Here is a 14,554-nt window from a genome sequence, read left to right as displayed (position 1 = left end):
GCGGGAACTAAATCTGACGGAAGGATTTTTTTTTGCCATACAGCACTAATTGACAATTTAATTGATTGGAAAGTAGACTTTTCATCCAAGATTAACTAGGAAATACATTTTTGTTCCGAATTACTAATCCTTGCATGTATACAGCTGGACCTCGGCAGTGTTTGAGAGAGACATTCGCTCACATTTCCTCTGACTGTACCAGGCCAACGCTGGCAGAGTCACGCATGGCTGCCTCTTTACCCAAAAGGCCGCACGAGCGAGAAACCTATCTGTCAGCCACCGAACGATCTAGCGATGCGCATGCGCCGCAGAAATGGCGGCAGCTCCAGCGCTCCCCGGGGCCCGGGTATGGATCGTGGGGCTGAGGAAGAGGGAACCGACTGGGGCTGTCCTGGGGTGCAGGACCAGTGCGGCAGGAGCTCACAGTAACAGCCCTTCAATCGCGTTTCAGACACCGGAGATTAATTCCCTCCCGGAGACCCTCCTACCTGCAGCCAGTCCTTGTGAGCCTCTCGTCTACGGAGCGCATGCGCGGGAGTTCGGACCGCCTCGGACCTCTGCGCATGCGCATGTGAGCAAACAGGAGAAAATCTGCAGATGCGGAAATCCAAAGCAACACACGGGAAATGCTGGAGGAAAATCAGAGGGGCCGGCAGCAACTATGGAGAGGAGAGAACAGTCGGCGTTTAAGACCGAGACCCTTCTTCAGGACTGGATAGGAAGGGAGGGAGTAAGAATCTGGGGGAAGGTGAGGTGATAGGGTAAACGGAGACGGGGAGGAGTGAAGAGCTGAGAAGTTGATTGGTGAGAGTGATAAAGGGGTGGAGAATTATTATTATTAAATACTATTAATCCCGAGTGGGGAATTCTTTCGTTACAGCAGCAACATTTAAAAACATACTTAGCACTGTGCAGACTTTACTAAAAATAAAGATTAACAATATACACAATAATTATATATTAAATAATAACGCAGAGACTATTGAACTACGATGTGTGTTCTCCTGTGTCCTGGGGCTGATACCGACAGGGTCAGCAGATGTAGTCTGTCCGGCTGTCTCCTACCCTGACCAGTCACTGTCAGACGGGTCAGCAGATGTAGTCTCTCCAGCTGTCTCCTACCCTGACCAGTCACTGCCAGACGGGTCAGCAGATGTAGTCTCTCCGGCTGTCTCATACCCTGACCAGTCACTGTCAGACGGGTCAGCAGATGTAGTCTCTCCGGCTGTGTCCTACCCTGACCTGCAGTCACTGTCAGACGGGTCAGCAGATGTAGTCTCTCCGGCTGTCTCCTACCCTGACCAGTCACTGTCAGACGGGTCAGCAGATGTAGTCTCTCCGGCTATCTCCTACCCTGACCAGTCACTGTCAGACGGGACAGCAGATGTAGTCTCTCCGGCTGTCTCCTACCCTGACCAGTCACTGTCAGACGGGACAGCAGATGTAGTCTCTCCGGCTGTCTCCTACCCTGACCAGTCACTGTCAGACGGATCAGCAGATGTAATCTGTCCGGCTGTCTCCTACCCTGACCTGCGGTCACTGTCAGACGGGACAGCAGATGTAGTCTCTCCGGCTGTCTCCTACCCTGACCTGCAGTCACTGTCAGACGGGTCAGCAGATGTAGTCTCTCCGGCTGTCTCCTACCCTGACCAGTCACTGTCAGACGGGTCAGCAGATGTAGTCTCTCCGGCTGTCTCCTACCCTGACCAGTCACTGTCAGACGGATCAGCAGATGTAATCTGTCCGGCTGTCTCCGACCCTGACCTGAGGTCACTGTCAGACGGGACAGCAGATGTAGTCTCTCCGGCTGTCTCCTACCCTGACCAGTCACTGTCAGACGGGTCAGCAGATGTAGTCTCTCCGGCTGTCTCCTATCCTGACCAGTCACTGTCAGACGGGACAGCAGATGTAATCTGTCCGGCTGTCTCCGACCCTGACCTGAGGTCACTGTCAGACGGGACAGCAGATGTAGTCTCTCCGGCTGTCTCCTACCCTGACCAGTGACTGTCAGACGGGACAGCAGATGTAGTCTCTCCGGCTGTCCCCTACCCTGACCTGTGGTCACTGTCAGACGGGACACTCCCAGGTACTCACACTCTAAGATGGCGCTGCGCTTGTGACAGCTTGTTGCTGCAGCTCCTACGTTTTGCCGTTTTTTTCTGTGTTTTGTGTGTCATTCTGTATCACTGTGTGTCAGGAGTGGACAATCCCATGTGCTGGAGCTTTCGGAAAGCATCTGTTGGATAAGTCACCGGCACCCAATGGGATGTACCCCAGGACACTGTGGGAAGTGAGGGAGGAGATTGCTGAGCCTCTGGCGATGATCTTTGCATCATCAATGAGGACGGGAGAGGTTTCAGAGGATTGGAGGGATGCAGATGCTGTTCCCTTTTTCAAGAAAGAGAGTAGAGATAGCCCCGGAATATCAGAGGTTACAGCGGGACATTGATCGGATGCAAAACTGGGCTGAGAAGCGGCAGATGGAGTTCAACCCAGATAAGTGTGAGGTAGTTCATCTGGTAGGTCATATATGATAGCAGAACGTAGTATTAATGGTAAGACTCTGGGCAGTGTGGAGGATCAGAGGGATCTTAGGGTCTGGGTCGATAGGACACTCAAAGCTGCTACGCAGGTTGAATTTGTGGTTAAGAAGTTTATGAGTTTATGAGCTGAGAGGTAATGTTGACCCTGGTCAGACCTCACTCTGATTACTCTGCTCATTTCTGGTCGCCTCACTACAGGAAGGACGCGGAAACCATAGAAAGGGTGCAGAGGAGATTTACAAGGATGCTGCCTGGATTGGGGAGCATGCCTTCTGAGAATCGGTTGAGTGAACCCGGCTTTTCTCCTTGGAACGACGGAGGATGGGAGGTGACCTGATAGAGGTGTACAAGATAATGAGAGGCATTGATCATGTGGATAGTCAGAGGCTTTTTCCCAGGGCTGAACTGGCGAGCACGAGTGGAGATATTTTTAAGGTGCTTGGAAGTAGATACAGAGGAGATGCCATGGGCCTGTGTTTTTTACTCAGAGAGTGGTGAGTGCGTGGAACGGGCTGCCGGCGACCGTGGTGGAGGTGGAAACGGTAGGGTCTTTTCAGAGACTCCTGGACAGGTGCATGGAGCTGTGGGGAAGCCTAGGCAGTTCTATGATAAGGACATGTTGGGTTCAGCTTTGTGGGCCGGAGGGCCTGTGTTGTGCTGCAGATTCTCTTTGCTTCTGTGTTCTAGATAGATAGATAGATAGATAGATAGATAGATAGATAGATAGATAGATAGATAGATACTTTATTCATCCCCATGGGGAAATTCAACATTTTTTTCCAATGTCCCATACACTTGTTGTAGCAAAAACTAATTACATACAATACTTAACTCAGTAATAATATGAAATGCATCTAAATCACTAACTCAAAAAGTATTAATAATAGCTTTAAAAAAAGTTTTTAAGTCCTGGCAGTTGAATTGTAAAGCCTAATGGCATTGGGGAGTATTGACCTCTTCATCCTGTCTGAGGAGCATTGCATCGATAGTAACCTGTCACTGAAACTGCTTCTCTGTCTCTGGATGGTGCTATGTAGAGGATGTTCAGGGTTTTCCATAATTGACCGTAGCCTACTCAGCGCCCTTCGCTCAGCTACCGATGTTAAACTCTCCAGTACTTTGCCCACGACAGAGCCCGCCTTCCTTACCAGCTTATTAAGACGTGAGGCGTCCCTCTTCTTAATGCTTCCTCCCCAACACGCCACCACAAAGAAGAGGGCGCTCTCAACAACTGACCTATAGAACATCTTCAGCATCTCACTACAGACATTGAATGACGCCAACCTTCTAAGGAAGTACAGTCGACTCTGTGCCTTCCTGCACAAGGCATCTGTGTTGGCAGTCCAGTCTAGCTTCTCGTCTAACTGTACTCCCAGATACTTGTAGGTCTTAACCTGCTCCACACATTCTCCATTAATGATCACTGGCTCCATATGAGGCCTAGATCTCCTAAAGTCCACCACCATCTCCTTGGTCTTGGTGATATTGAGACGCAGGTAGTTTGAGTTGCACCATATCACAAAGTCCTGTATCAGTTTCCTATACTCCTCCTCCTGTCCATTCCTGACACACCCCACTATGGCCGTGTCATCAGCGAACTTCTGCACATGGCAGGACTCCGAGTTATATTGGAAGTCTGATGTGTACAGGGTGAACAGGACCGGAGAGAGTACGGTTCCCTGCGGCGCTCCTGTGCTGCTGACCACCGTGTCAGACCTAGTCTCCCAACCGCACATACTGAGGTCTATCTGTCAAGTAGTCTACTATCCAATCCACCATGTGAGAGTCTACTCCCATCTCCGTTAGTTTGTGCTTTAAGATCTTGGGCTGGATGGTGTTAAAGGCACTAGAGAAGTCAAGGAATGTAATCCTCACAGCACAACTGACCCCATCTAGGTGAGAGAGTGATTTGTGCAGCAAATACGTGATAGCATCCTCCACTCCCACCTTCTCCTTATACGCAAACTGAAGCGGATCCTGGGCGTGCCTGGTTTGTGGCTTCAGATTCTGTATTATCAGCCGCTCCATGGTCTTCATCACGTGCGACGTCAAGGCACCTGTTCTATCATCCACCTGTTGCAGTGAGCTCACTCCCACCGGAATGATGCTGGTGGCATTGTGAGAATCATAATTTTAGATCGCTCTAGTGCCTTCAGTGCAATCCATCCGCGTCTTCTGAGCAAGAAGCTGCAAAGAATGGGTGTAGACAAATCCACTCTCCCCTGGATCACTGCCTTCCTGACTGATAGAGCCCAGTTTGTACCGCTGGGTGGTTCTCTGCCTGAGGTGGAGGTGAGTGTCACTGGAGCCCCACCAGGGACTGTCCTGTCTCCGTTTCTGTTCACACTGTACACCTCAGACTTTCAGTACAACTCTGAGTCTGGCCACTTGCAGAAGTTCTCTGATGACTGTGCAGAGATGGGCAGGAGTCGGAGAACAGAGGACTGGTGGGCAGGTTTGTGGAATAGTGAGGGAGGAATCACCTGCTCCTGAATGTGGCCGAAACCAGGGAAATGGTGATTGATTTTAGGAGGAAGAGGACAGTGACGAGTCCTGTATACATTCTGGGAGAAGAGGTCATTGTGGTGGAGGAGTACAATTAGTTGGGTGTTCACCTCGGCAATAGATATGACTGGAAAAACAACAGAAAGGTTGTTTTCAAGAAGGGGATGAGTAGACTCTATCTTCTATGAAGCCGAGATGCTTGAATGTGTGAGGCGGGTTGGTGCAGATCGTTTACCAGTCTGTTGTAGCGAGTGCGGACTTCTTTGCTGCTTTCTGTTGGGGGAGCAGCATCGGTGCAAAAAGACAAAATAAACTCATCAGAAAACATGGATCCATCCTTGGACTCTTTCGAGTTAGTGGTGGGGAGGGGGTCACTGAACAAACTGTTAGCGATTATGGACAATCTGTCATATCCTCTCCATGACCTACCCGACAGGCAGCAGAGTCCCCATCCCTCTTTCCAACAGACTCACTCATCCCTGCCGTCTCAAGCATAGTTGCAGAGATTGTTTCTTACCAAATGCAAGAGTTCATCTTTCTGCGATAGGTGAACACACATCTTAGTTCAATAATCCCTGCATTATTATTTCATGCAATATTATTCCACATTGGTACAGTATTACTGTATATATTATTATACTCTACTTTCTTATTAGTAAAGTCTGCACACTGCTAAGTGTGTTTCTAAATGTTGCTGCGGTAACGGAATGAATTTCCCACTCAGGATCAATAAAATATTATTATTCTCCAGCCCTTCATCTCTCTCATATATTAACTTCTCAGCTCTTAACTCTCCCCGTCTCCCGGTTTACCCTATCACTTCATCTCCCCCCACATTCTTACTCCCTCCCTTCCTTTCGAATCCTGAAGAAGGGTGTCGGTCTGAAACGCCGACTGTTCTCTCCTCTCCATTGTTGCTTTCTGCCCCCCTGAGTTCCTCCAGCATTTTGTGGGTGTTGCTTTGGATTTCCGCGTCTGCAGATTTTTTAATCCTGTTTAAACCAATGCGCATGCGTGGACGGCGCAGCCAATCGTGAACAATGCGCATGCGCTCAGCAGACGAGAGGCTCTCGGGGATCGGACGCAGGTAGGAGCGGGGCCGCGGGCGGGAACTTAATCACCGGCGTCTGAACCGTGATTGAAGGAAAATTACCATGAGCTCCGTCCACACTGGTCCCGCACCTCAGGACAGGCCCAGTCCTTTCCGTCTCTCTCAGCCCCACGATTTACCCGAGCCACTGGGAGTTTACGGCGGTTGAGAGCTGGCTGAGCCGCCATTTCTGCGGCGCATGCGCATTGCTGGGTCCTTGAATGGCGGATAAATAGGTTTCTTCTCCGTAGTGTCTTCTGGGTAAGGAGGCAGTCATGGGTGACACACCAGCGTTGTCCCCATAGAGAATGTCCCTAACGCAGCGACCTCCAGCCATGTAAATCCGAGGATCAGTACCTCGGAACAAAAATATAGTGTCCAGTTACTCTCGGATGAAGAGTCTACCTTCCAGTCAGTGAAAATGTCAATTAGTACTGTATAGCATAAAAAAAATCCGCCGGTCGGCTTTAGTTCTTTCTGGGTAAATAACGATATGAAACACCTTTGTCCTCGATGACAGGTGACTTGTAGCTTTCACATCACAAAAGTGCCACACTCCAATGAGAATAACTACTGCCCACCCCTTCATAGTCATTGGCATTGCCATCGATGGGTTCATCACTGTCAATCAGCTGGGGGGAGGGGATCCGAGTAATTAGAAAATCTCCAGGATCAGACATGTAGTAACAATTTCACTTTGTCGCGTTGTGGAACATGACGTGAACTTGAAATAATACCAAAGGACAGAGACAGATTGAGCCAAGTCACAGGTTGATTGAAGGGTGAAAGAGCCCTTTCTCATACAGACAGGAATACAGTCAGAGATTTTGTTGGTCAGTCAAGATGCCTGATCCGTGCCTTGTTAGAAGAGGAGTATTTCATATATAAACATAGAAACAGGAGTCTGCAATTCATTACAGGCCCTTCGGACAAGAACATCATGCTGACCATATAACCTTCTCTAGAATCTGCCTAGAGTTTCACTACCAAATAGCCCTCTATTATTCCCAGCTCCACGTACCTACCTAACAGTGTCTGAAAAGACCCTGATTGTATCTGCCTCTACCACCATCGCTGGCAGTGCATGCCATGTACCTGCCACACTCTGTGTGAAAAACTTAACTCTGGTATCCCCCTTGTACCTACTTCCAAGCACCTTAAAACTATGCCCCCTCATGTTAGCTAGTTCAGCCCTGGGAAGAAATCTCTGGCTATCCACACAATCAATGCCTCTCATCATCTTATACAACTCTCTCAGGTCACCTCTCATCTTCCATCGCTCCTACTCAGCCTATTATTGTAAGGCATGCTCTCCAATCCAAGCAACATCCTTGTAAATCTCCTCTGCACCCTATTTAGAGTATCCACATTCTTCCTGTAGTGAGGTGATCAGAATTGAACAGAGTGCTAAAAGTAGGGCCTAACGAAGGCCTTATATATCTGTAACAGTACCTCACCGCTTTTGAACTCAGTCCCATGGTTGATGAAGGCCTTCTTAAAAACTTTGTCAACCTGCACAGCAGCTTTGCATGAACTATTTACACAGACCCCAAGATCTCGCTGATCCTCCAAACTGCCAAGAGTCCGATCATTAATATTGTATTCTGTCTTCAAGTTGGACCTACCAAAATGAACCACTGGGTTGAACTCCATCTGCCAGTTCTCAGCCCAGTTCGGCATCCTATCGATGTCACGCTCCACTGTAACAACCATTCAGACTATCCACAGCACCCCCTACATTTGTGTCATCGACAAACTTACACACCCACCCTTCTGCTTCCTCATCAAGCTCATTTTTAAAAATCACAAAGAGGAAAGAGGAGGGGTCCCAGAACAGATCGCTGCAGAATATCACTGGTCACATCCTCCATGCAGAATACAAACCATCGACAACCACCCTTTGCCTTCTGTGGACAAGGCAGTTCTGGATCCGCAAAGCAGCTCTCCTTGGGTCCTTCCTCGTTACTTTCTCAATGAGCCTCGTATGGGGAACCTTATCAAAAGTCTTACTGAAAACCATGTACACTACATCCACTGTTCTACCTTCATCAATGTTACATCCCCAAAGAGTTCAGTCAGGTTGGTAAGGCATGACCTGCCCTTGACAAAGCCATGCTGACTACCCCTAATCTGATGCACATTACTCCTCCCTCTTAGGATCTTGTCCAACAAATTGCCCACGACTGATGCAAGACTCACTGGTCTATAATTTCCTGGGTTACCTCTACTCCCTTTCTTGAACAATCCTCGGGTGCTTCTCCCATCCCTATTGATGAGACAAAGATCATCGCCAGATGCTCAGCAATCTCCTCCCTCGCTTCCCACAGTCACCTGCAGTATATCTCAACTTGAGTTGAACTGGGTAATATTATGATGCCAGAGCTCACATTGAGAGAAGATCTTATAGAAATATGCAAAATTATGAGAGAGATAGATAAGATAGAGGCAGGAAAGTTGTTTCCTCTGGTAGGTGAGACTAGAACTAGAGGACGGTTTGGGGCATTTGGGATGGAGATGAGGAGGAACTGCTTTACCCGAGGGTGGTGAATCTGTGGATTTCTCTGCCCAATGAAGCACTGGAGGCTTCCTCAGTAAATGTATTTGAGACAAAGTTGGATAGATTTTTCTATAGTAGGGAAATTAAGGGCGATGGAGTAAAGGCAGGTTGGTGGAAATGGGCCAGATGACGTTCTCGTGCTCCAATTTCTTATGTTCTCACCACAGACTAAAATCTCACCTGAATAATTGTTCTTCACGCATTGATGTCCTTTCAATTATTCTTACAGGTCTGAAATGGCAGAACAGTTGTGCAAGGGAATCTCAACATGTCAGTTTTGCTCTCTCTGACCGGATATATAAGGAGTGATCAAATATTTTCTTTGCAAGACCAACACATCTGTTGTCGATCCTTGGAAATGAAGAAGTATCTCATCCCAGCTGGAAATGTGTTTTCTGTCTGAAGTGAAGTTTTCTTTTCTAACTCAGTGTTATCGACTGGAGCCGGGGTGCTGAGAAAACACCAGCATTTGTTCACTGAAGATCAGTTCTTCAATTGCACTGAGATATCATTCTCCTTCTCTCAGTGTGGGAAGGGATTCACTCACACCCTACCCGCAGACACACCAGTGAGTTCACAGTAGGGAGAGGCCATTCACCTGTGCTCCACCTGTTCTGACTGTGAGAAGCAATTCATTCTCCCGTCGATTCTAAAGGTAATCTGAAAGTTCACCAATGAGAGGACGGTAACCGGCTTAGCTGGTGAGAAGGCATTCACACACTCAACCACATTGACACCAGCTTGTTCACACCGGGGAGAAGCCATTCACCTGCTGTGTGTGAAAGGGGTCACTCAATCTTCTCAACTGAGCGAACACCAGTGAGTTCACACTGAGAAGATGCCATTCACCTGCTCAGACTGTGGGAAGCAATTCACTCGCTCATCAACACTACAGAGACACCAGCGTGTCCACACTGGGGAGAAGCCATTCACTTGCTCTGAATGTGGGAAAGGATTCACTCAGTCATCTCAACTGGAGGTGCATCGGCGAATTCACACTGGGGAGTGGCCATTCGTGTGCTCTGCATGTGGGAAGAGATTCACTTGGTCATCCAACCTTGTGAGGCACTACCGAGTTCACACTGGGGAGAGGCCATTCACTTGCTCAGAATGTGGGAAGGGATTTGCTCGGTCATATCAACTGATTGAACATCAGCGAGTTCACACTGGGGAGAAACCATTCAGCTGCTCTGAATGTGGGAGGAGATTCAAAGAGTCAGACGCACTTGTGAAACACTACCGAATTCACACTGGGGAGAAGCCATTCACGTGCTCTGAATGTGGGAAGGGATTCACTCACTCATCAGATGTTAAAATACATCAACGAATTCACACTGGGGAGAAACCATTCATCTGCTCTGAATGTGGGAAGGGATTCACTCACTCATCCAGTCTTGTGAAGCACTGCCGAATTCACACCGGGGAGAAACCGTTCATCTGCTCAGATTGTGGGAAGGGATTCACTGACTCATCCAAACTTGTGAGGCACTACCCAATTCACACTGGGGAGAAGCCATTCAGATGTTCTGAATGTGGGAAGGGATTCACTCGGTCAACCAGCCTTGTGAAGCACAGCCAAATTCACACCAGGGAGAAACTGTTCACCTGCCCAGATTGCGGGAAGGAATTCACTCGGTCATCAGACTTTAAAGTACATCAACAAATTCACACTGGCCACTCACCTGTTCTGAATGTGGGAATGGATTCACAAATACATCTCAATTGAATGAACATCAGCGAGTACACACAAGGGAGAAACTGTTCAACTGCTCAGACTGTGGGAAGGAATTCACTCAGACATCTCACCAACCGACACACCAGACTGTTTTCAGCAGTGAGAGGATGTTGACCTGCTCAGACTGTGGGAAGGGATTCACACACTGATCCACACTGCAGAGACAGTGGTGGGTTCACACTGTGGTGAGGGTGGTCACCTGCTCAGACTGTGGGAAGGCATTCACACACTGATCCACACTGCAGAGACAGTGGTGGGTTCACACTGTGGGGAGGGTGGTCACCTGCTCAGACTGTGGGAAGGCATTCACACACTGATCCACACTGCAGAGACAGTGGTGGGTTCACACTGTGGGGAGGGTGGTCACCTGCTCTGACTGTGGGAAGGCATTCACACACTGATCCACACTGCAGAGACAGTGGTGGGTTCACACTGTGGGGAGGGTGGTCACCTGCTCAGACTGTGGGAAGGCATTCACACACTGATCCACACTGCAGAGACAGTGGTGGGTTCACACTGTGGGGAGGGTGGTCACCTGCTCAGACTGTGGGAAGGGATTCACACACTGATCCACACTGCAGAGACGGTGGTGGGTTCACACCGTGGGGAGGGTGGTCACCTGCTCAGACTGTGGGAAGGCATTCACACACTGATCCACACTGCAGAGACGGTGGTGGGTTCACACTGTGGGGAGGGTGGTCACCTGCTCAGACTGTGGGAAGGCATTCACACACTGATCCACACTGCAGAGACAGTGGTGGGTTCACACTGCGGGCAGGGTGGTCACCTGCTCAGACTGTGGGAAGGGATTCACACACTGATCCACACTTCAGAGACAGTGGTGGGTTCACACTGTGGGGAGGGTGGTCACCTGCTCAGACTGTGGGAAGGGATTCACACACTGATCCACACTGCAGAGACAGTGGTGGGTTCACACTGTGGGGAGGGTGGTCACCTGCTCAGACTGTGGGATGGCATTCACACACTGATCCACACTGCAGAGACAGTGGTGGGTTCACACTGTGGGGAGGGTGGTCACCTGCTCAGACTGTGGGAAGGGATTCACACACTGATCCACACTGCAGAGACAGTGGTGGGTTCACACCGTGGGGAGGGTGGTCACCTGCTCAGACTGTGGGAAGGCATTCACACACTGATCCACACTGCAGAGACGGTGGTGGGTTCACACTGTGGGGAGGGTGGTCACCTGCTCAGACTGTGGGAAGGCATTCACACACTGATCCACACTGCAGAGACAGTGGTGGGTTCACACTGTGGTGAGGGTGGTCACCTGCTCAGACTGTGGGAAGGGATTCACACACTGATCCACACTTCAGAGACAGTGGTGGGTTCACACTGTGGGGAGGGTGGTCACCTGCTCAGACTGTGGGAAGGGATTCACACACTGATCCACACTGCAGAGACAGTGGTGGGTTCACACTGTGGGGAGGGTGGTCACCTGCTCAGACTGTGGGAAAGGTTTCACACACTGATCCACACTGCAGAGACAGTGGTGGGTTCACACTGTGGGGAGGATGGTCACCTGCTTAGACTGTGGGAAGGCATTCACACACTGATCCACACTGCAGAGACGGTGGTGGGTTCACACTGTGGTGAGGGTGGTCACCTGCTCAGACTGTGGGAAGGCATTCACACACTGATCCACACTGCAGAGACAGTGGTGGGTTCACACTGTGGTGAGGGTGGTCACCTGCTCAGACTGTGGGAAGGCATTCACACACTGATCCACACTGCAGAGACAGTGGTGGGTTCACACTGTGGGGAGGGTGGTCACCTGCTCAGACTGTGGGAAGGCATTCACACACTGATCCACACTGCAGAGACAGTGGTGGGTTCACACTGTGGGGAGGGTGGTCACCTGCTCAGACTGTGGGAAGGCATTCACACACTGATCCACACTGCAGAGACAGTGGTGGGTTCACACTGTGGGGAGGGTGGTCACCTGCTCAGACTGTGGGAAGGCATTCACACACTGATCCACACTGCAGAGACAGTGGTGGGTTCACACTGTGGTGAGGGTGGTCACCTGCTCAGACTGTGGGAAGGGATTCACACACTGATCCACACTGCAGAGACAGTGGTGGGTTCACACTGTGGGGAGGGTGGTCACCTGCTCAGACTGTGGGAAGGGATTCACACACTGATCCACACTGCAGAGACGGTGGTGGCTTCACACTGTGGGGAGGGTGGTCACCTACTCAGACTGTGGGAAGGCATTCACACACTGATCCACACTGCAGAGACAGTGGTGGGTTCACACTGTGGGGAGGGTGGTCACCTGCTCAGACTGTGGGAAGGCATTCACACACTGATTCACACTGCAGAGACAGTGGTGGGTTCACACTGTGGTGAGGGTGGTCACCTGGTCAGACTGTGGGAAGGCATTCACACACTGATCCACACTGCAGAGACAGTGGTGGGTTCACACTGTGGGGAGGGTGGTCACCTGCTCTGAATGTGGGAAGGCATTCACACACTGATCCACACTGCAGAGACAGTGTTGGGTTCACACTGTGGGGAGGGTGGTCACCTGCTCAGACTGTGGGAAGGCATTCACACACTGATCCACACTGCAGAGACAGTGGTGGGTTCACACTGTGGTGAGGGTGGTCACCTGCTCAGACTGTGGGATGAGTTTCAATCAGTCCTTCATCCTTGTGTCCCCCTACCGAGCTTTGATCCATTGTGAATCGGAGAGGTCAGAAGCTTGAGAGGACGTAATTCACTCAGGTTCACCAATGGAGTATTAAAGGCAGTGGTTCAGGGCAGGTTATTTTTGAGCTTTCAGCAGTGGCCACTCAACAGTCAGGTCAGGCAGGAGCAAATGGAGCGGCCAGTGTCAGAGTGGGCAGAGTCAGAGCGGAGACTTTGAGGCTTTACCTCTTTGAGGTTTCAGTGAGGAAAGCATTCAATCAGAGAAGGCAAAATCATGATGGAACTAGAATTTTTATCTTAACATTTGCTCAGTTAGAACAGTGGAGATGACAGGCTGGATAGTGGAAAGCTCCTTTGCGGGAAGGCAGGGGACACTCCTGTGTCTGATCACTACACCTGTGAGAAGTCCATCCAGTTTCAACTCCAAACAATCCACATTACGGAGTTGGAGCTGGAACTGGATTAACTCCAGATCATTCGGGAGGCTGAAGGGGTGATAGGACATATAGAGAGGTAGTTGAACCCAAGGTGCACGGCACAGGAAACTGGGTGACAGGAAGGGGAAGGGGAAAACAGCGAGTGCAGTTTACCCCTGTGTCCATCCCTCTGAACAACACAGATATCACTTTAGGTACAGTCGGGGATGGTGGGATGACCTGGCAAAGGAAAGTCACAGCAATAGGGTCTCTGGCTCTGAGGCTGAGAAGGGAAGGTTGGAGAAGAGGTGAGCTGTGGTCAGAGGTGATTCAGCAGCTCAGGGAACTGACTGGATGTTCTGTTGGTGAGAATGAGATTCCAGGATGACATGTTGCCTCCTGTGTGCTCGGGTCTGTGACATTTTGGGTCGAGTGGTCAGCATTTCCCGGGAGGGTGAACAGTGAAGGTCATGGTCCATGTGGGTAACAATGATATAGGGTGGTCGAGTAACGAGCTTCTCAAAGGCAGTTCAGGGAGTGAGCTGCTAAGTTAAATGGCTGCTCGTCCAGGACTGCCATCTGTGCCACGGGGCAGGAAGAGGGAGAATATGATATGGTGCAACTCAAACTACCTGCGTCTCAATATCACCAAGACCAAGGAGATGGTGGTGGCCTTTAGGAGATCTAGGCCTCATATGGAGCCAGTGATCATTAATGGAGAATGTGTGGAGCAGGTTAAGACCTACAAGTATCTGGGAGTACAGTTGGACGAGAAGCTAGACTGGACTGCCAACACAGATGCCTTGTGCAGAAAGGCACAGGGTCGACTGTACTTCCTTAGAAGGTTGGCGTCATTCAATGTCTGCAGTGAGATGCTGAAGATGTTCTGTAGGTCAGTTGTGGAGAGCGCCCTCTTCTTTGTGGTGGCGTGTTGGGGAGGAAGCATTAAGAAGAGGGACGCCTCACGTCTTAATAAGCTGGTAAGGAAGGCGGGCTCTGTCGTGGGCAAAGTACTGGAGAGTTTAACATCGG

The 14,554-nt window shown here is 50.0% G+C and overlaps 1 protein-coding gene across 1 annotated transcript; it reads left to right on the top strand.

The window, feature by feature from the left end:
- Positions 1–6,103: 6,103 nt before the first annotated feature.
- Positions 6,104–10,778, top strand: LOC140723128 (uncharacterized). Its single transcript, XM_073037756.1, has 2 exons — positions 6,104–6,135; positions 8,925–10,778. Exon 2 carries the CDS (start codon positions 9,534–9,536, stop codon positions 10,419–10,421), a length of 888 nt encoding a protein of 295 aa, XP_072893857.1. The 5' UTR covers positions 6,104–6,135; positions 8,925–9,533; the 3' UTR covers positions 10,422–10,778.
- Positions 10,779–14,554: the final 3,776 nt, after the last annotated feature.

This window comes from Hemitrygon akajei, unplaced genomic scaffold, assembly GCF_048418815.1.
Source record: "Hemitrygon akajei unplaced genomic scaffold, sHemAka1.3 Scf000101, whole genome shotgun sequence".
NCBI lineage: Eukaryota > Metazoa > Chordata > Chondrichthyes > Myliobatiformes > Dasyatidae > Hemitrygon > Hemitrygon akajei.
This window is presented reverse-complemented; position numbering and strand designations above follow the sequence as displayed.

Excerpts from the sequence above, each read along its gene's own strand:
- LOC140723128 (XM_073037756.1), top strand. The coding sequence starts at position 9,534 with ATGCCATTCACCTGCTCAGACTGTGGGAAGCAATTCACTCGCTCATCA.